We start from the raw sequence: 21,571 nt of genomic DNA, 5'->3' as shown, positions 1-21,571 counted from the left end.
GAGACGAGTGGTCGGCGCCCCCAGTCCACGGCACTACTGGCTTTCGCCAGTTTGCGAGCTCTTGTGACCAGTTAGAACTGAGCCTCCGGGTCAGAGCTGGCCAGCAAAGCCTCCCACTGTCTTTCATTTGGGTTTTCAATTTTTTTTTGTAGTTGATGTGAGCTGCATTCCCATGTTATGTGGTACAGGGTAGGGGTCTTCCCGCACCACGGGCACTCGTCTCTGAATGTCGTGGGATGCATCATGTGTAATATGTGTAAATAAATGAAGGTGCCCGTCTGTAGCCGCCTCAGATCTATGGCCTCCTCGTTGCTGAGCTTTTTATGCGGCTTTTCGTATTGAAGCACGTACGTGGTTTGCGGAATAATCTGTTTTGTGAACAAATGACGCCTTTACTTTAAAAAAATGATTGGACTATAATATGAAACATTTGCTATTGTAAGAGAAAAACGGATGTCATTGAATCTTGTCATTGAAGGGCATCCCGCATAAGATGGTTGAGGTGCAGTGAAACTGTACCGAGAAATAACATCTGCAGTAAAAGTACCGGTTTCTGTTTCATCATCGTATATATGCGTTTTGCCTTTCTTTTGCAGAGGAACTTTGAATACCATTAATCAATACTACCAATGGCCTTTCTGCCATGGTTTGACGTACTTCAGCGGATGCGTCACCTGCCTCATCATGGAAAACTTCAGGGAGCGCAAGTTGACCAAGGTGGGCTATAGGCTGATTTACCGTAAACCCGACGTACAATATTTTATACCGCTTTTGCTGCATTACACACCCATCTCGCTTCGTTCTGACTTATGCAGATTGGCGCGTACTGTTTCGTACAGAGCACGTAACGGGGCCTTTATTCACAGGGTTTCTGAGGTCTACATAGCTTCTGCTTCTTCTCCTTGTTTATTGTTTGTTCGGCTTCTCGAAGACGGCCTACAGCACACGACGTACTACTGACACGTCATGGATTTCTCAAGCTAATAACTTATTATTTTACAACATAAACGTGTGGTACAATTCACCAGAAAAGCATAACTAACTAGTTTGCACTTGATATTCGCTATCAGTAGAACAGAGCAGGAATTTGAAGCATTTCTTTTCAGCTCACTGTAACCAATAATTATCGGACTTCAAGCTGTTCTACATTGATTCTTGCTATGACTTTTAATTTGCATCTCCCTATAGGAATCCAGGAGCTTTTTTTTTCCAACAAAAGGAAGCATGATGAAATGATATTGTACTTTTCTAATGATGTAGATAAAGTTGTTGCAGCATTTCCTACAGCACCTACAAAATGTATCCAGCTGCATACGCCTTCGGTCAGAAATAAGGTGTCATCCCTGGGAGAGCTATTTACTGGATTCTTTTTTCAATTTTCGGTTAGCATTCTAACCGAGACGTGGAGCACTAATGAATGTGATGTTGTTAGGTTGCCTGATTATAATACTTGCTATTTAAATAAGTCGCACTCTCGAGGGGGCGGAGTATCGTTGCTTATTACAAACGATGTATAATGTCAAATCATAGATTCCTAAACATTTCTGTCAACAGACTATGAAATATTAACCCTGTGCACTGCTAGAATGGTATTTTCCGTGTGATATCGACCACCAATAGTTATTTGCCTGCGTTTCTGAAGTTCTATGATCCGTTTATGGCATATGTTGTTCAAAATTATAACTATAAACTTCTAATAGCTGGCGGAGATTTCAACGTTGACATGAGCGTCAACAGTCCGTCATCAAGTGCTTTCATTATGGTCCTATTATAGAATGGTTTTGCGAATTTAATTGATACATCAACCAGGATTATACCTGAAGGCCAGTCCACCATGGATTAATTATTACTAATTCATTTTTGTCGAACGTTAAATCTGGAGATTTATCGTGTTCTATCAGCGATAATTTACCGTGGTTCCTGTGTTTGGAAACAAGCAAGTCAACAAGAGAAAAGTTCCAATCATTAATGTACCAACTAATAAGACAACAATGAATTCCTTTCGTGACGTTCTATTGTCAGTAGAGGGGCGCATGATCACTAATCTCCCAGATGCCAGTGAAGCAGATAAGTTTCTGGATATACCGACGCAGCTATACTGAAATAGTTTTGGTCAAGAACACGCAAAAATGTGAGAGAGCACTTAAACCATGGCTTACACACGAATTACTAAATGAAATGAAAACGAGGGACAAGCTATATCACATTTTCTTCATACATGTGAAATTTAAAAAGCTTCGTGATAAGCTAACAAAAAAGTTGTGAAATGTACGCTTAGCATGTTACTCATCTTTGCTGTATATTGTGGGCCTTTAAGACTGTTATGGTTGAGGATGAACACTCCTTAATCCTGGTCGCTCGAATTAGTCTTTACTGAATTTACAAAATTAACGGGAAAAAAAGTTTTCGGTGCTGAACTAGCTGATACTTTTAACAATGTTTTTTCACAAGTATCGCTACTGCTCGTACTACATCCTCTCATCCTAGCAACTATGTTTTTACTTATATTAACAACACCAAACCTTCTGTCCATAACATTGGACGAAATAGTGTCATTTATACAAGCCTTAAGCAACAGTAGCAGTTGTGACATCGATGGTGACATTGAGCACGCACAATCAAACATGTAGTTGACATTAATGCCCCAATACTCACCTATATTTTTCACGTGTGATTGCAATCAGCAATTTGTCCAGCTAAAATGCAGTGTGCAAAAGTTACTGTTCTTTACAAAAAAGGAGCTCGTAAAGAGCTGAGAAATACTGACCGGTGTCTATTTTACCAATATTTTCAAACCTCTTTGAAAACTTTTTGCATTCGAGGATGGCAAGTTTCACCAAAAATCATATTCTGTTAACACCACACCAGCTCGCTTTTCGTGAAAACAAATGAGCCGAGTTAGCGTTGCTATAGCAGAAAGAATATATATATTAATGGCGTTTCAAAACAAGCAATAGCTGTTGTCATTTTTGCGGACTTTTCTAAAGCCTTCAATTTAGTGGACAATAACATTTTGCTGGAACAATTAAATTATTACGGCATACGAGGCCATTCACTACCTATTAATAAATCCTAGCTATTCAATAGAACTGAAGTTGTGAAAATAGATAACTTTACATCGAAGGCTAAAACTGTTCATTGCGGATGGCCAAAGGGAAGTATTTTAGGGCCTCTACTTTTAATCTCTATCTGATTGATATCGTCACTATTAACTTCTAAGCAAAATTTATCATCTATGCAGATGACGCTAGTTGTTTGTCACCGGCAATGTATTATTCTCCTTGTTGAACAATGTAACAACGCAAACAAATCCTTAGAAGAATGTTCGTTAGTAAATACAATGAAGATAAATGAAAGCAAAACAAAGCGATTATATTTAGGCCGCAAAAGAAGCAAATACCTCTGCATCAAGATAAATTAAACTCACGATCCATCGTTTTAGCTGAGAGTTCCAAATGCCTTGGTGTAACTGTTTCCGCTCACCTGCCCTGGGATAATCACATCAAGTATTTTCTCAGCAAAAGAAAGTCAATCAACTGGTGCAATAGGTCCTATAAAATATATCCTTCCCTCACGCATCAAACGTTTGCTTTATAATTCACTATTTAAATCAAACATCAACTATTGTTCATTAGTATGGGGAAACACAACATCCACTAATATAGAACATATCCACCTGTTGCAGAAAAAGTATTTCCGACACACATATAATGCTCCTTATACTGCTTCGAGATCAACTTTCTTTCAGAACTCTCGAGTAATTCCATCTTACAATCTATATATATATTGCTGAAGGCGTGTATATAAACAGGATCTATATATATATATATATATATATATATATATATATATATATATATATATATATATATATATATATATATATATATATATTTATATATATTGCTTAAGGCGTGTATATAAGTAGGAAATCCACAGAAATGTTACAATCTACGTAACCTACCCCGTCTACAGGAGAGAACTAAAAGTTGCATTAAAGTCACTGCGAGGATTGGTCAGTACCGACGTTACGTTCACATTACGGGAAACAGTGCCTTAAGTACATAATACCAACACATTTAGGTTAGTATAATTTGGTCCGTTTTGATCTCTTCACGGCATCCTACAGAGACCTCCAGCAGATGTATTTGGCTTCTAGGTAATGTTGTCTAGCCATGCTGGCTTTCCTTTTGCATTTGTAGCAATCAAACACGCTGTTGTTTTCCTTTACATTTATACTAATGAGAGCTATGTTTGCATAATATTAACTAGGTATGTGTGTCTTATGAAGAATATGTATGCATATGTGACACTGCCACTCTGCCTAAATAAGCGATTGTCGACCCGCCAAGCTGTCCAAGGGCAGCATATTTTCTACAATCTCCCCATCTGTATTTGATGGGAAATAAAAACTTTCGTTCCTTTCATTCATTCAATTACGCATCCTTCATAGCAGGAGGCGTTTTGTGGCAAATAAAAGGCTCTTGACGCCCAGGGCTTCCTCGCCAAAGATGGTTTATGACGGCGGCTTACAGCAAAAGAAAGGGAAGCGAGAGTAAACGAGATTTTGTGCACACGACGCGCCGTGCTCATCCAGTACAGGATGAGTGAGCGACCAGGGTAAGACTCGTCAGCCAATAGCCTCTCCACTAGCCTTAACACGAGTACTCGAGCCACCCTCGGGATGCACGGCAGGCCAAGGCCTATCCTGCTCCTCGGAAGGTGTAGGATGTGACGGGCGATTAGTGCTCTCCTGCCATCGCAAACAAAAGTCCCTATAAGGGACGGGAGCCTGCTCGTGCACGGTGCGGGATTGTCGCGATACGCACCACATAAAAGGTGAAAGCGCACGGTGTCTTCACGACACTGACTTCAGCATTGAGCATTAGATTGAAACGCACCGAGTCAGAAAGGGCGTGCATTGCTCGCGAGAAACTACTTCCCATGTACGTGGAGAACCTCGCGTGGCTCAGACAGCACGCCAAGTACACGCACTGCGTCTACAAATGGTACGGCGGCGGGTAAAGTGCCCTGAAACTGATCGCTCAGTTACGTCTGTGCACTAACAACCGCTCACTACTAACAACCGTTCACTGGAAAAACACGGTCCGCCAAGGAACCAGATGAAGTGTGCATAGCAAACGCTCAGAACAGGACAGGTAAGTCTCAGTTCAAAACATACTGCGAGGACGACGACAACATAGGCGCGAAAACCGTCACCTATGTCGCTTACTACTTCATGCGCACACTGTTGCTTAATAATCTAACCTCCTTATTGGTGAGTAATAGTCACGGTGCGCTAATGCACTTGTCACTGCCTTGCTACCTTATGTGATAGGCCTTCTTTCCTGTCTGCTTTTTCCTTTTCCGATTGCTGAAATACTGTCAAAGTCAGGAACACAGTTTTTGCATTCTCTGCAGGAACGAGGAAGCTTATTTTGGTCTTACTCGCTTTTCAGTGGGTTCAGGTGTTCCCCTGAACGGTCATTCGCCCATCTGCCAGTTTGACACGTATAGGCCCTACTACAAGAGAGGCGAATCTTATATATGACCGGATGACACAACTAACGAACTTGTTGTCGTACTTGACAGAACAGCCATTGGCTGCTTGCATTCGTTTTTTTTTTTTTTTTTTTTTTGCCGGTGAACAATTCTTGAAAATCTGAAAGCTTATAGGGTTCCGAAAAGACCACTTTCGCATCAGGCCGTTGTGCTACCCTTCTAACCTTACGGGAAATGCCGTAAAGATAGGGCACCACTTAGACGTTTTCCTTTTCCAGCTTAGTAACTTTTCAGCACCTCCTGTTCTCGGGTTTCAGTTTCTGCCGCAGCGACTCGACGACTTTTCCCAGAAATGATCCGCATAGTCTTCTTCACTAAAGGTTCTTGAATTCAGGTAATTGTCCCTCTAGAAGTATTTGTTACTTAGAAATGGCAGCGTAGTTTTTACTTTGAACAAGTCGTGGTCTAATCAACTGATTAAAAAGGGGTAACGCGACCCGAGAGCACTGAAGAATCTGAACTGTTGGTTGGTTGGTTTGTGGGGTTTAACGTCCCAAAGCGACTCAGGCTATGAGAGACGCCGTAGTGGAGGACTCCGGAAATTTCGACCACCTGGGGTTCTTTAACGTGCACTGACATCGCACAGCACACGGGCGCCTTGCTTTTCGCCTCCACCGAAAAGCTGCCGCCGAGGCCGGGATTCGATCCCGCGTCCTTGGGAACAGTAGTCGAGCGCCGTAACCACTGCGCCACCCCGGCGGGGAATCTGAACTGTAAAAATGCGTGTCTGATTTTGTTCTACAAGGGGCACGCAAAGTACCGTGTGCAGCAGCAACGTTCAGACACGCATTCAGACACGAATCTGAACTGTAAAAATGCGTGTCTGAACGTTGCTGCTGCACACGGTACTTTGCGTGCCCCTTGTAGAACAAAATCAGTGTTCCATTGAATGCAATAATGTTTACCGGCGCTCTATAATTAGTTTGTAATAAAGGAAAGGCGCAGTGTCCGTCATGCGGAATCTAGCTAGCTATCTCGCGAATAAATCTCGCCGACGCGAGATTTACACTATGAGCGAAAGTCTTTCGTCTTAATAATTCACAGGAAAAAATTGATTTATTTGTAGGAAGGGAAAGGCGCGGTAACTGTCTCGCTTGATTTCTATGGACACCTCAACCGCGCCGTAGGGGAAGCGAGGAAGGTGGGAGTGAAAGTCGAAAGAGAGAAAGACGAGCCGTAGTGGAGGGCTACGGAGTAATTTCGACCACCTGGGGATCTTTAACGTGCGCTGACATCGCACAACACACGGACGCCACTTCGTTTCGCCTCCATCGAAACGCTGCCGCCGAGGTCTGGTTTGAACCCGGGTACTCCGGCACAGTAGATTGGGCGTCTTACCACTGCACCGGTTCACAGGAAGTGTATGCCGTAGTCTGTTACACTTGTGTCGACACTTAACCCACGGGGAGGAAGAAAAGTAGGATTTAGAGCGAAAGTAGAGTAAGAGGACCGTAGTGGAGGGCTTCGGAGTAATTTTGACCACCTGGGCACCTTTAACGTGCACTGATATCGCATAGCACACGAGCGCCACTTCGTTTGGTCTCCATCAAAAGCCTTACGAATTTATTGAAAGGAAGAGAAAGGTGCTGTATTTGTGACACTTCCCTTCTGTAGAATAATAATAATAATAATTGGTTCACGGGAAGGGAAAGGCGCTGTATCTGTCACAATTATTTCTGTGGACACATGGACCGCGCCGTAAGAGAAGGGATGAAGGCGGGAGTTAAAGTGGATAGAGAGAAAGAGGAGCCGTAGTGGAGGGCTACGAATTTCGGCCACCTGGGGCCCCCTTTAACATGCGCTGAAATCGCACAGCACACGAACGCCTCATTTCGCCTCTGTCGAAACGCAGGTTTCTCCTCCTGTGGAAAGCTTAATCGGTTTGGTGTGCCATCAAATCCAAATGCCAGCGACCGGATTTCACGTGTTAGGACTATGGTGGTAGTGTAAAACGTTAAATGTTTCAAAAGGGGATAGAGGTATGTATTAGCCGGATCTAGCATTAGCCCACATCGTGTGGGCAAGCCCACACGATGGGGTGCAGACAACTGCCGGTGAAGGAAGATTTAAAATATTTGAGTGCTGCCAAGCACAGCAGAGGGTTGTATAAAGACGGAGTAGAATCCGCTTTTCCATCTCGGATATACCTTTACACGGGCGAGGGTAAATGCTATGGCAAGATTGATAGTGAAGAACAATCCTTAAAAAGAATAAGCGGGTTTCAATTCGAGATAGTTATTTAGGTGGTCTAGAGAGGAAGCCCGAAAAGAAAGCATGCGGGTGGCGACGTTGGCTACTACATTCCCCTCAAGGCCTATATTAGCAGGACTCCATGCAATGTTCCAGTGAGCGGGGTCCTCGGTATAGGTGCAATTTTGTAATAGTCGGTAGGCTACGTGTGGAGCCCAACCTTGCTTGACTTTTCGACAGGCCCCACGCGAGTCGGAGATAATAGCTTTGGAATCATTGTGAGTAGCCTTCGCGTAAGTTACCTCGTGGGCGCAAAATGTACGCCTGTTAACTGTTTTGGACTGGTGGACTACTGCGTATACCATCACCCATGGTGGGGGGGGGGGGGGGGGAGGCGTCCACGCAATAAGTACTGGGTTTGACACAATGGCGGCGCAGGGCTTTCGCCTGCCCAGGCGCCGGCCATTGTTGTCTTTATGTGTCATTTTGTTAGGAAGAGGGCGCACGTTGAGGGCGCGTTCGCTCCTCAAAAGAGAGACTTGCGCGCTTTTCCATAAGGGTGGTATGTTGGATGTCTAGCCGGGCAAACAGGCTGCGACCCGACAGTGTCTTGCCAAGTAAGCTTCTCGATCTCCCGGAACGTGTTGACCATTCCCAGGCACAGAAGTTGGTTGGAGGTGTACAAGGGGAGGTCGAGGGCTCACGTAAACATTTTGAGCAGGATTACTTTGAGTGCATCCTCGTCTTGTTTCTGAAGGTAAAGGCAAGGAGTCTAATAAAGGACTCGACTGGATACAAATGCATGCACCAGCCGCTAGGCGTCTTTGCACCACAACCCCACAAGTTTGTTAGAAACCCAGTGAACCGGGCGGCACACCTGGTCCCCCACCTTGCGGAGTATGGACCGGGTAGTGTCCAACCGTCTATGGTAATGAATGAAGAGCCCCAGTACCCGGACTTATTTGTGTTCAGGAATTGGTCCTGTCTTCAAAGAGTCCAGTTTTGGCCATGCCCTTTTTTGAGGGGCGTATGTGTTCAAATTCATATTTTTAAACGCAGCATTGAAGGCCCTAGCGGCAAGCGCAACGGTTCACTATGGTTGCCGCGTGCTGCAGATTGGGCTCAATATCTCCCAGGGAGCCTTGCCTGGCCCACAGGGTGATGTCATCAGCATACAGCGCATGCTGCACTCTAGCGACGGCACCCAATTAAGCCGGCAGGTGCATCATAGCCAGATTGAATAAGAGAGGAGACAGCACTGCATCCTGTGGTGTTCCTCTGGTTTCAAGTTGGAACAGGCCATGTTCAGAGTCTTGGATTTTAATTTAGGTTTGGCGATCTGTTAAAAATTGTCGAATGTATCTAAACTTGTGGCGTCTGCAGCCGATGTCTGAAAGATGAATGAGTATTACCTCATGAGTAACGTTGTCGAAGGCTTCCTTGAAGTCTAAGGCGAGTACGATGCTCTATGGGGGCATTCGACCAGGTAAAGACCTTCCCGTATACGTTGTAGCAGAACATCCTGTGCCGACTTGTGCGGGCGAAATCCGAACATAGAGTCTGCGATGATGTGTTGACTTGCCGTGAACTCGGACAACCTTTCACACACCATCGTCCCCTCACAGTTTGACCGCACAGGACGTGAGAGAGATGAGGCAAAGGTTGTCCGCGTTGATGGTCTTGCCAGCTTGGGAATGAAAGGGATCCGAGTGGTCTTCCAATCAATGGGGAGTGGCGTGTTCCCGAACCAAATTGATTTGATGTTCTCCTTGCAAACGTTTTGCGTTAGAATCCTGCCTACTTGTTTCGTAAGGTAAGGCTACAGCTGAAACTTTTTTTTATTCCGACACTTTCGTGCTGTTTTTTATTCTCTGAGGGGATTCTCACCAATTATTTTTTAGTCTAGACCGGAGAGCTAGTTAGTAGCTGACTTAATCTTGGCCAGTTTCGCATGCCTGCTGGCTAGTCGACCGCAACTTCGGCAGACGGTCATACGAAGTACTGAGTAACACTAAGTAATTCACCTCTTTACATGTCATAGGTGCACATTTCAGAATATCGTACTTCTTCTGTGGGCCTCTCACTAATGTTCGTTATTCCCTGCGGTGTTCATTTATTCTGGTCAGGCGGTACAGATAGGTGGTTGGTGCATGACCGTTGGAAGCATGCTGTGCTGCATCTTCATGAAATTTGCCTGGTACACCAGTCCGCAACCAACCACCGTGGCCGGAAATGTGCTCGCTGCGTTTTTTGGACAGTTCCTGTGGTCGGTGTCCCTGGCATGGATCACGCTTACCTGTTCCACGGGCCGAGGCGGTGAGACTGCTTGAATGTTGCAGTATATAAACGGATGGTTAAGCAATATAAATTCAACTTGACGAAGCGTGTGGGCTACTACCCATATTTCGCTGCCCATGTTATTCGTATTAGTACAACGTTATACGACATCTTGAAAATCAATGTGATTGCGTTTCTTTTTCTTTTCAGGTATTGTTGCCAGATTCCTGTCCTACGATGTTTTCGTGCCGTTGAGCAAGCTATCGTTTGGCATCTACATTATCCATCTACCACTAATTGAGCTCATACTGTTCGCATCCAGGGAGCGAATATACTGGTCGCACTTCAATCAGGTAAAAATTAGATTTTCGTTCCGATAGCTCTAGCGGGACCAACTGTTCACTGAAGGACAGAAGTATTATTCAAAGGTGCACAGGTCGGATTAGTCACACTTGACAGGGCCCAACACGTTGTAGCCTTGCTGCAAATTTGAGTCTGGGCATTACATGTCTGTGCAACACACTATATAACAGAGTAGATGAAAAGTGTGATGGTAGCCACCAATTGGCTAATGAGCTTGCATTTACTGTATGAAGGGGAGATCGATTATGACGATGGATTGTCATGCGGCAATCCTAGAATGTGCAAAATAATCTTGGACCAGCCAGTTCTATGCGTTAACAATCCTGAATTCATATTGCATGCTACAGGAGACAACGCAGTTCAGCGTTATTTTTTAAAAGGATGTTTCATGGCGCTGAAATGAATACTTCCCCATATTGCGGCTAACATTTCTTTATCAAGTTAAAACAATCTTCTACAATATATTAGTATTCAGATAGCTCGCTTGTCACTACAATTTAGAGCATGGGATCTCCTTACATCGCTAAAGTGAGATATCAAGTGGCTAATATCAATCCTGTCGTAGGTTCTAACTTCCTTTGCGCTGGGATTTAACGTTGATGCGTTCTCTTTCTTATTAACGTTTTGCGTATGCTGGGTAACATGCGCGCTTCCTCCTGAATCATGATTGCCTGAATAATGCCACCACACTCGAGCAGTAGGAGCAGTCTAGGCGTATAAACACCGCGTTACCATTTACTGTGCCGAGCGTTGCCATTGAGCATGCGCAGATTGCTCTGACGCCTCCAGATGGCACAAGATTCCAGTCAGTCGCACTGGCGCCCGTCCAGTCTTGACCAGCGGCGGAAAAGGGTAGAAATGTAGGCGCGCAGAGCTTAAGATGTCTATTTATTGGAAGAGCTACAACGGGATGCACTTAGTAGTATAAAAAGAGAACTTATGCAAGTCTCGGCAGGTTTACCAAAGATAAATACCACACATTCTGCTGAGAAAGCGTTTAATTTGCACGTCAGCATATAATGCCGTTGCTAATTATTATTTAAGCAGTCAAGGCCCAGTACACACTTATTAGTGGCTGTGGGGCCTTTGACGAAGTCGGTGGCTCACCTGTGATGCCACGAAGACGCTGAGAACGTTTGATTCCAGGCCGGCCAGAATAAAAACTGAACGTGGCGGTAAATATACCGCTCAGTGACGGTACGCCCACCGCCACAATGCCTCGACGTTTGAAACTGAATAAAGGCGCTTCCAGTAAATTGACAGTTGCCTTAAAAAACGCCGTTAGTGTAGGTTAAACTTGCATTATGCAGGCGAACCAAAGCTGACGCGAAACCCCGTGCACAAGCGTAGGCATAATAGCGATGATAGCGGTAATACCATAATGCAAAAATTCCACAGCGACGGGATCCGCGAGTATCAGAGTCAAATATAAAGTCTTTGCTTGGAACCTATAATTTACAAATAGTTTTAAAAAAGTTGTGGGCAGGCCAGCAGCAATACCGGCAACAAGTTCACTGCGTATATCTGCCTTGTTTTACAGGTTAGTACGAACATGCCCACTTACTGCTACCGTAGAGATGGCCGGTTTTTGTTGCTGCTGCTGTGCTCACTGTGTGCTAGGAGCATTTTGTCGCATGTAGTTTCTTTGCCTACGAATATATTGCTTTCAAGTGACATAAGGAAAAACCCGGAGACCGATACAGAAAAGCCGGAGACCAATAAAAAAGTGTTACTATCAAAATTTTGAGAATATTCTTAAAGAGAAGTTCACAAAACTGCTCAAGGAATCTTCACAAAGTGACCTCATATCAAATAGCAGCCCTCATTGAGAGAATAGATGCGGTTGAGGCACAGTTAGCAAGACGCTATAAAAATTAGTAAGCACAATCGGAAGAATAATATCAAATTTCGATACTCGGATACCCTTCATTTTAATAAAGTGGGTGATTTAGAAAACCGACACCGTAGCAGAAACGCTGAAACAAAAAGCAGTAGCTGCAAGAGCATAGGCCATGCGGTGCAATGTAGTGCGACCAAACTAACAGTTCTTACGTGTGATTGCAGATATTACGTTATATAACAACCCGTTTCCGCAAATTATTCTCTAAACCTTAGCTCAAAAACCGCCTCACACTGCGCTCTAAGCAGCAGCTATCTAAAGGTAACATTATCTAAAACGTATTCACCAAACTGTAGGGGATGACTGTTGATCTGAACTATACCACGGGACGGAAAATTCCCGCACGGTTGCAAGGCACGAAGCTCATTCCCTTGCTGCAACAGCTGTAAGCATTAAAATGATACGTCGGCGCTCGTCCGCTAGTCATCACAAAAATGGCACCTACCTCTTCGTGCTGAATCCCCCGCGCGTGAAAAACGTCGGCCCATTTTCCCCAAAAACACGAATACCCTCTTTGGAGGTCTCCCCAAAATCTTCAGAAAGAAAATTAGGCATTCTTTTGTTGCGAACTGTGTAGGCATGATTGAGGTAGAACCCACGACATTTCTACTTGGCGACAGAATGGTGCAATGCTTCGATTAGGTATCATCGCTTGTCGTGCTCACAGCACTCAAACACGATGCTATATCGTTCACCCGCGCGCATGATGTTGGAAGGGAAGTCAAGGGTGTAGGGAGCCCTAACCGATACAGTAGATAGAACTCGCAGCTTAATAACTGAAGGGCGGTGTCGTCGTTATAACAGATGCGCACAGCTGCCGCCATGCCAGTTGGCTGAGAAGGCGGTGAAGAAAGGTGTTTAGGGCGAAAGCATTATATGGCCCACAAGGCGTCAAATTTGTGGCCGGACGTTGTCCGCAAAATATGGTAACCAGAAATGATTCTATAATCACAAAAGGCGAGACAAAAATTTATAAAACTCAGTTCTTAGTTCCTAACATGTCGAAAATGTAATAACAAGTTAACACTATAAAGTGAACTATTTACAGAGACCAAAAAAGCAAATGAAAAAACACTAGGCATAAAATGAGAAATATAACTTGAGCACATCGGAAAAGCAACGAGATTCACAAGGAGATCGTAACCGAGCTAGTCACAGAACTCGGAACGCTTTCGCATTTCAGCAGCAAATGATATTTAAGGACACCTCTGAAAGCTTAACTGCACGAATAAACTACACTTTGGAAGTGTGACGTAGACGTCGGACGTAATTGGTCGGCTAGCCACTTAAGATGACAATTCTATTAGCTACACCATCCAAACCTCCCCCTGCCCCGAAGCTTCTCTAAGCCACGCATACAACTGCTCATTAGACGGCACCCAATTAACCCCAGTAAAATTGAGACCGCTTCCAGCGTGCATGCCATCCAAGTTTTCACACAAAAAAGGTCATATTCAAGACTCTCAAACAGCCATACCTAAAATGGCGAAACGTGTCACCCCGATTGACTTCTAGCCAAACCGCGGCAACGTTCTAGTTATGTTAGGGCGTGACTGGGGTTTATGTGGCTTCCTGGAAGTGTTCTTGTTGCCGATCATGGGGGGGGGACCCTCCTCATTGACTTGCGGGGCAAACGTCAGGACGGATCTCTTGGAACCGGCTGGGCAAAATGGGCGTAAGCGTCGAGGCACAAATGTGATGTTAAGACACTACCACTCATCAATGCTTTCAGCCCCGGCATCAATTGATTTAGTTACGAACCCTCTGCCACGCACCTAAATTCACCTACAACGTTCACAAAATATTTCACTGAACGATATATATCGAGTCTTATGAATTTATACATCTTCAAAATTTGCTTGGACACCTGCTTCTTCAAATACCTGCCTCAGGAAGCAAGGCTGTAGAATTGCCGATGCGTGCATTCCATCCAGTCACTATTTCCCTCTACGCCGGTGCTCCTAGTCATTGTTTGTATGGCTACCCATGTATGCCTAACATGCGTAGAAATTAGGATGCTTTCGATTTTTTCTTCTGTGGCGTTTTCGCCATCTGGTGGGCAACAAACTTAATGCGCAATGCGATTGTAAGTTCTTGGCCAACAGCCTGTATATGTCTGGGTATTCTGTGCAGTAACATCTCACTTGGAAAAATTAACTCCTTAAGAGACCGCCTAAATGCTGTTGTTAAATATTAACAGATTTTATGAAACTCTTTTCAGGTGTCCCTGTTTTTCTCGGTCTTTGTCTGGAGCACACTGCTTTCGTACATCTCCTACGTGGCCTGCGAAGGGCCTACCAGTGCTCTTGACAGTCTCGCTTTTAGCAGGCTTAGAGGGACTGGAGATGAGCCGAAGAAGGACCACAATATCCCGCAGAAGGGTGAATACAAGAAGAATAGTGAAGATGCACTTTCTCACTGCTGAACACACACACACACACACACAAAAGACAGTACCCCCAACCACCTATTCAGTGATCACCGTTGTTGCAGATATTGCTGTGGAACTCCCCCTGGTTGCTGTTCCGTGCGATAGAGTTCTGCTGCTTTGTGTTGGCAATTTTTCTGAACCCACACTGAAGGAATTTATTGTGTTCTGTGTGATGAATCGGGGCTAGATGATCACAATCTTAAGAGTGCAGCCATTATCACTGTCATGAGAAAGCTATGTGAAAGCAATTTGAGCTTTATTTTTTGGTAAAGTGAACAGCAATGCCTAGGCCATGTCCAATGTCATTCTTTCTTAAATTTTACTTCTTCTTTCATTGCTGTTACTAGGAAAGTCCGGCATTTGTAGTTTAAATTTTGCCATTTCAATGCAATACATGAGCTGTGAAATCTATGCAATCAGTGTTTGTTCTCTATGATGAGCTCTGTTTAAGAAATATTCTCTGATTGAGGTAATAATTTTGATTTCTTGCTTTTGCATGCATAGGACTGTGCCTTTTCATTTAAAGCTGAAACACGAAGCATGCTCCACATAAGAAAGGAATTTACAGTTTTGAGCGCAGGAATTAATGAACGGCTGTGCAACGCCAGATAATTCTTCTGCTCATCCATCGACATTATCTACATGGCTGAAAATAAAACAAGAGATATTATTGCACTGACGCTAAACTGACTGCTAGAAGTGAAGCAGTAATAAAGGTGTGTGAAACAAACGGCTTTCCATTGTGCGTTCTAGTTAATTTGTTTTATTGCGAGAGCAATACTACTCGCACTTCCAAGCCTTCGCGTGACCCGGCCGAAATTACGTGTTACCCACGTGACGTTGTGACGTCACACCCCAAGTGACACACGGGCTGGCAGGAGCTGCCAACTTAGGTCTCTCGTTTCACATCGGACGGTTATGTCAGAATCAGCCTGCTAGGACCCTGGCATTCACATTACCCCTCTAGGCCACTAAGGCACGTTCATATAGGTTGGTTAAAGCGGGGCTTTATATGTGGGCTGAGGAAGAAGAAAAAGAGAAGAAGAGGAACGCTCGGTCACCCGCAGCTAATGCTTTCGCTCAATATTTGGTTAAGCAGCGTTGAACCCTTGTAATTTTATTAACTACACGTAAGGTGACTGGAATATGTTCTAATACACGAATGTGTTACGTACGCCGACTGCTGTTGCTTACTTAAAAAAGAAGCAGCTTGAATATTCCTGTCACAAATTGAGATAACACAATACAACTGAGAAACCTGATCCTCCTACAATCATACGGGGAAAAGTCTCTTGTAAACTGCACCGTTTAGTACACTGGTTAGGCTGTGCGTTATCTTCGCTGTAATTTTATGTGTGACAAAGTAAAATGCACATGATAAATAGCACGAAACAGCCGTGTAGATGATGAAGGACTTGTTTCTGAGCTAGTTGGTGGAACATGAATGTAAGAAACCAGAGCCAATAAAAGACACTACACACAAAGGAACGCACGTGCACAAGACTAACAACTGAGCTTTATCGATGGAAAAGAGATACATATATAGTGAAATGAGGTAGAGGAGGGAAGCAAGCGGGAAGGGGTTGCATGCTCTGTAATGCAGGCAAACAAGTAGTCTCGTCTCAGCATAAAAAGTACAACAGTGATAAAATGACTGAAATACGGGATGTGTAAAGGGCCACTCTTAAAAGCTAGGAAGACATAAGTTAAATACACGTGAAAGTAAACAACAAGCGAAGGTAACAAAAGATGCTGAGAGGAAACGCGAAGGTGGCCACAGGCCAGCTAAAGAAAGGCCTAAGCCAAGAAATTATAAAATTGCCGGAGATAAAAAGGCGCGCTTTCTGTGTTTTTCACAGCCAAAACAAACAAGAATCCAGTAACGTTTCGTGCCATAGTTTCGGTGAGGGGCACTGGGCAAGGTCATGTTCGAACCTTCCTCACAAAACACCTTTCACAGTTAAGGCCGAAAGATCCGTTCAAGATCAGCGACTCATTCCCTGTCGCCAGCTTCCTACGGGAGCATGGTGAGGGTCTTGTATCTGGATTTTCCATCAATATAGAAGGCATGCTTTATTCTATACCCATGAAAGCTGTCTTCTAGAAGTCCGGGCAGCGGTGGAAGAGCAAGGTGTTATTGCTTTCCAGAACACAGCCGGCATGACACTGGATTCCTTCTTGAATTGCTCTGCACCAACTTGACGACAACGGTAATCTGTTGCAAGCGTAGGTGTTTCATCCAGAAAAGTGGTGTCTGCAACAGTTCTTGGGTGGCCTCGCTCTTGTGTAAAGTATATTTAGCTGCCTTTGGGAGGAGGGTGCAGGATGCAGATTGCAACAGTCGAGTGGTGGCGATTTTCCACTACATCAGTGATTCTCTTGTTCTGTGAGCTGAGGAAGGCAGTGTCTGCAAAGACAACATTTTGGGGACCTTCCATGCATGTTGTCCTGATCTGGCCTTCACATCTGAGCTTCCTTACTAACCGTGGATCCGGTTCTTGGACCTAGTTTTGAGTTTCGGCCCTAGCCACCTTTGTTGTAAGTATGATCGCCGCGCCAAGAAACAGTTCTTTCCTTACGAATCCTGCCAATCAAATATTGTCAAGTGAGCTGTGACGTCTTCGGCACTTTATTGCGCTGGAGCGGTCTAGCGAACATTAGGTTGCCTCTAGCTTCGCCACACAGACAGCCAGACTGATACAAGGTCATTATCTCGCAAATATTTTATCTGCTCGGTGTGAAAAGTTGCTGCGGCGGAGCAAAGGCAAAAACATAAACCGAACGTCTGGCTAATTAACGGAAGGATGTGCCCGAAAACTAAAAGTCATTATTTCATACTCGCGTGGGCTCGCGCACAATCTCAAGAAGATTGCTGCCAAGTATGATGTGTCTGTTCTCTTTTCCGCACCTTAGAAAGCCATTCCTATGCGCGCGGAGGTGCACAATGGAGTAGCGGAGCCCAAATGTGGTAAGCGACGTCAAAAGCCATATACGCCATATGAGATAGGCGTAGTATACAAGTTTCTTGTGTCGTGTGGTATACTATATATTAACCCGACCGGTATATGCTTCAATGAGCGCGCGATGAAATGCGCGAGGTCGGTTAAGACCGTTCACAGAAGCACCCTGGGTCTGCATTGCAAGCATTTTCTGCTAAGCGGATGCAGTCTCCTTTTGCAGAATTCTGCTTTCATATCTAAAAGGAACGATGCGCTAACAAGCGAAGTTTTGGAAACAGTGGCGATTGCTGATCACAAGGAGACGTGCATCAGCACCCAGTCTGTAGCACTGACAGATATATAGTTTAAATATCTCGGTCAATTTTATAATTTTTGGCGAACGCCATTTTCTGCCTGGCTTGTGGCCACCTTCGCGCTTGCTCTCAACATCTTTTGTTACCTTCGCCTGTTGTTTGCTTTGACATGTATTTAACTGTATTTGACATGTATTTAACAGGTATTGAGGGGAATGAGGTAGCCAACGCCGCCACCCGCATGCTTTCTTGCCGGGCTTCCTCTCTAGACTACCTAAATAAGGATCTCGAATTGAAACCTGCTTATTCTTTTTAAGGATTGTTCTTCACTATCAATCTTGCCATAGCATTTACCCTCGCCCGTGTAAAGGTCTATCCGAGATGGAAAAGCGGTTTCTACTCCGTTTTTATACAACCCTCTGCTGTGCTTGGCAGCACTAAAATATTTTAAATCCTCCTTCACCGGCAGTTGTCCGCACTGTGCGGTGAAGTGTTCGGACATATACCACATCGTGTGGGCTTGCCCACACGATGTGGGCTAATGCTAGATCCGGCTAATACATACCTCTATCCCCTTTTGAAACAAACGTTTTACACTACCACCATAGTCTCAACACGTGAAAATCCGGTCGCTGGTGTTTGGATTTGATGGCACACCAAAACGATTAAGGTTTCCACAGAAGGAGAAACCTGCGTTTCGATAGAGGCGAAACGAAGTGGCGTCCGTGTGCTGTGCGATGTCAGCGCACGTTAAAGATCCCCAGGTGGTCGAAATTACTCCGTAGCCCTCCACTACGGCTCCCCTTTCTCTCTTTCCACTTTCACTCCTACCTTCCTCCCTTCCCTTACGGCGCGGTTCAGGTGTCCACAGAGCAAGTGTGACAGATACTGCGCCTTTCCCTTCCTGTGAACCAACCAATCAATCAGAGTGGCCCTCTACTCCTCAGTATTTTCGCGGTTTTATCTCTTTGTTGCACTTTTTTATTCTGTGGCGACGCTGCTTTTTTTGCTGCCTTACACATAACACAACCCCTCCCTGTTTGTGTCCGTCCTGTCTCTCATTTCACTATATATGTAGCTGTTTTCCGAAGGCTCGTTTGTTAGTCAGCCTGGCGTACGTGCGTTCCTTTCTGTGTGGCATTTTTCGTTGCCTGTGGTTCCTTACAATCGTGTAGGTGATGTTTGAGTTGGACAGAATTAGCTTTAGCAGCGCAATAAGAGTGATTTTGTTTCTTTTGTACAAATTCGAAATGTTCCAGAGATAAAATACATCTCTTTTCTGTGGTTGTAGTTAAACGCAGTAATGCCCACTTGAATAAGCTGTCCTGAATGGGCAAACGTCTTTCAGTTTTAAACACCCATCACCTCCTAGACATAATTTGCGGCTGCTTCCAGAAATTCCTGGGAACGCAACTTTTCCCTTCGACACAATTTACATTTTCGTTATTTCATAGTGTAGTTCATTGCTTTTATGTTGGAACGTTTTATACAAATGCTAGCTTGCCATGACTTCAAATTTATGTATTAAAATTTCCTTCTGGACTTTCAGCCCTTTCCAAGAATTCGCCATCTGCCCTTTCGTAAGGCCTGTTTAGTTAAAGGTTGAGGAAAGGCTTGGTTTTCGGCTTTGACCAGGACACAGAAAGTTGAAAGAAATACATGACAGTCATCCTTTGAGCAAAAGAAAATATTTCCCCACTGCTTTTGTTTAGTATATCCAAATATTAAACTGTAGTGAGAGGCTATCTAATTGCTGCGTCAAGTGTGAAACGTTAGGTGTTATAGTCTGAACAAAAGTCCGGGATTTCAGTTCAACACTGGCTCATCAGTAGAAATAATTGTGTTGTAGTTTGGAGTTTGGAGCAAAATATAGAAGTTGTAGATAGTTTTAAAATACTTGGAGTTATTTTCACTCATAATATGGCTTGGGACATGAATACAGAATAAATTTTGGGCAAGCTATCTCGCGTAGTTGGTATATTGGTTCAGCTGAGACTTCTATTATCCTACAGAACAAATGTTCTGGTTTATAACATCCTCTTTTTTTAGTACGCTATATTATTGTATGTTTGTTTGGGGTACCACCTCGCGTACGAATTTATAGAAGATACATATATTGCAGAAAACATTTGTTCGAGATATATTTAACTTATCTTACAATGTCCACACAATAGACTTATTTCCGAAAGCACATATCATACCCGTGTTTAACCTTTATAACTAGAAATTAAGTCAAGCTTTTAAACAGAAGGTAAAAGAAATATTAAAGTTTCTTCATAAGTTATCTAATCTTACGAGGAACACACTTTCTTATTCGCAAGATGCACAGAACAGTGGAAGGAGGTCACTTCGCGAGCAAATTATTCTACACAAAACATATCACGCACATTGCCTTGCCAACACTTTTGAATTCTTTTCAAAAATTAGGTCTTGTTTTTCATACATGTCAAGCACGAGTATTACGTGAACATTTTATTCATTATACCTTTTTAAATAGCTAAGCAGCAATTTTCAGGTGATTTGTCTCTATTTATGATTCTAGTTTTTCATATATTTTCGCATTAGGGTAAAGTGCTAAGTATGTCTGCTTCCTTTTCTATCAATGCTTGCCTTTTAAATGAGGCTGCGGGCTCTGTCAAGTCGCTTGCTTCTAAAGCGACTTATACCCGCAGTCCACTCCATCATTGATGGAAATAAACAGATTATTATTATTATTATTATTTTTATAATTATCATTAATATTATTATTATCATCTTTATTATTATTCTCTTTTCTGTGAGGCGCGCATGAATCTGGTCAAACCAGCATTACCGATTTCATTTCTTAACGCACAAAGAGAATTTATTGTGTACATACATAAAAAACGTACATTACTCACAGATCAAAGCATTATACAAAACACTATAGGGTACTTATACATAATAAACTCGAAAACATGATTCCACAAAGAAGGGAAAAGAATAGAAAGGGTGGGTTTTTTTAATAAAGTATGACAGGCATCTCAAGTCTGCTCCCCATAAAACATAGATGCTTGTGTGCCAGCGCCGCAGAAACTGCGGCTAGCTTCCGTTTCCAACTGTCCAGACAGAACCACAGTGAACGCAAGATGTTCGAAAGGGTGGCACCGGCGCTTGACACCGGGGTTCATCCGGACGTCAAACATCCTATATGTGAGCTGCCACATTGTTCTCTCAACTACACATTCGAAAAAGACATGCGAGAGGCTTTCGGGAGCTCCGCAGTTGGCACACTGGTCATTGGGTACAATACCCCATCTGGCAAGGCTCTGTCTCGTGGGGAGGACGCGCCAGTTTCTAAGCAAGTCAAAATCTTGCACTTCATTTTGCAGCCGACAAGCTGCCCACGCTCGCCATTTGGGGACAGCGGTCTCTCGTCACTCATCAGCTGAAAGCCTGCGAACGGCAACTAGTTCGCTGATGCGTATGGCTGGTAAGTCGCCTACATTAACATCTTACAGGTAAGTATCGAGAATCGACTTTGTCTCGGCAACATAGCGGTAAAAAGGCTGAGGTCTGTCCGCTTGTGGACCGAGGTAACGTTCAAGCGTAAACAAACGCCGCGCCGGGTTTATAC

General features: G+C 43.9%; 1 protein-coding gene across 1 annotated transcript in view; it reads left to right on the top strand.

Annotated features, from left to right (window-relative positions):
• The window catches only part of LOC146178709 (nose resistant to fluoxetine protein 6-like), a 55,395-nt gene extending 39,947 nt beyond the window's left edge, over positions 1 to 15,448 (top strand). Inside the window, exons 12-15 of the mRNA XM_084580016.1 lie at positions 597 to 717; positions 9,879 to 10,068; positions 10,240 to 10,382; positions 15,228 to 15,448. Coding sequence (XP_084436142.1) covers positions 597 to 717; positions 9,879 to 10,068; positions 10,240 to 10,382; positions 15,228 to 15,335 — 562 coding nt within the window. The 3' untranslated portion in view covers positions 15,336 to 15,448. The remainder of the gene's footprint in view (positions 1 to 596; positions 718 to 9,878; positions 10,069 to 10,239; positions 10,383 to 15,227) is intronic.
• Positions 15,449 to 21,571: the final 6,123 nt, after the last annotated feature.

Source organism: Amblyomma maculatum, chromosome 9 (assembly GCF_055883805.1).
Source record: "Amblyomma maculatum isolate TAMU_Amacu chromosome 9, ASM5588380v1, whole genome shotgun sequence".
In the NCBI taxonomy this organism is placed as follows: Eukaryota; Metazoa; Arthropoda; class Arachnida; order Ixodida; family Ixodidae; genus Amblyomma; species Amblyomma maculatum.
Note: the sequence above shows the minus strand (reverse complement) of the source record. Positions and strands in the feature narration are given on the sequence as shown.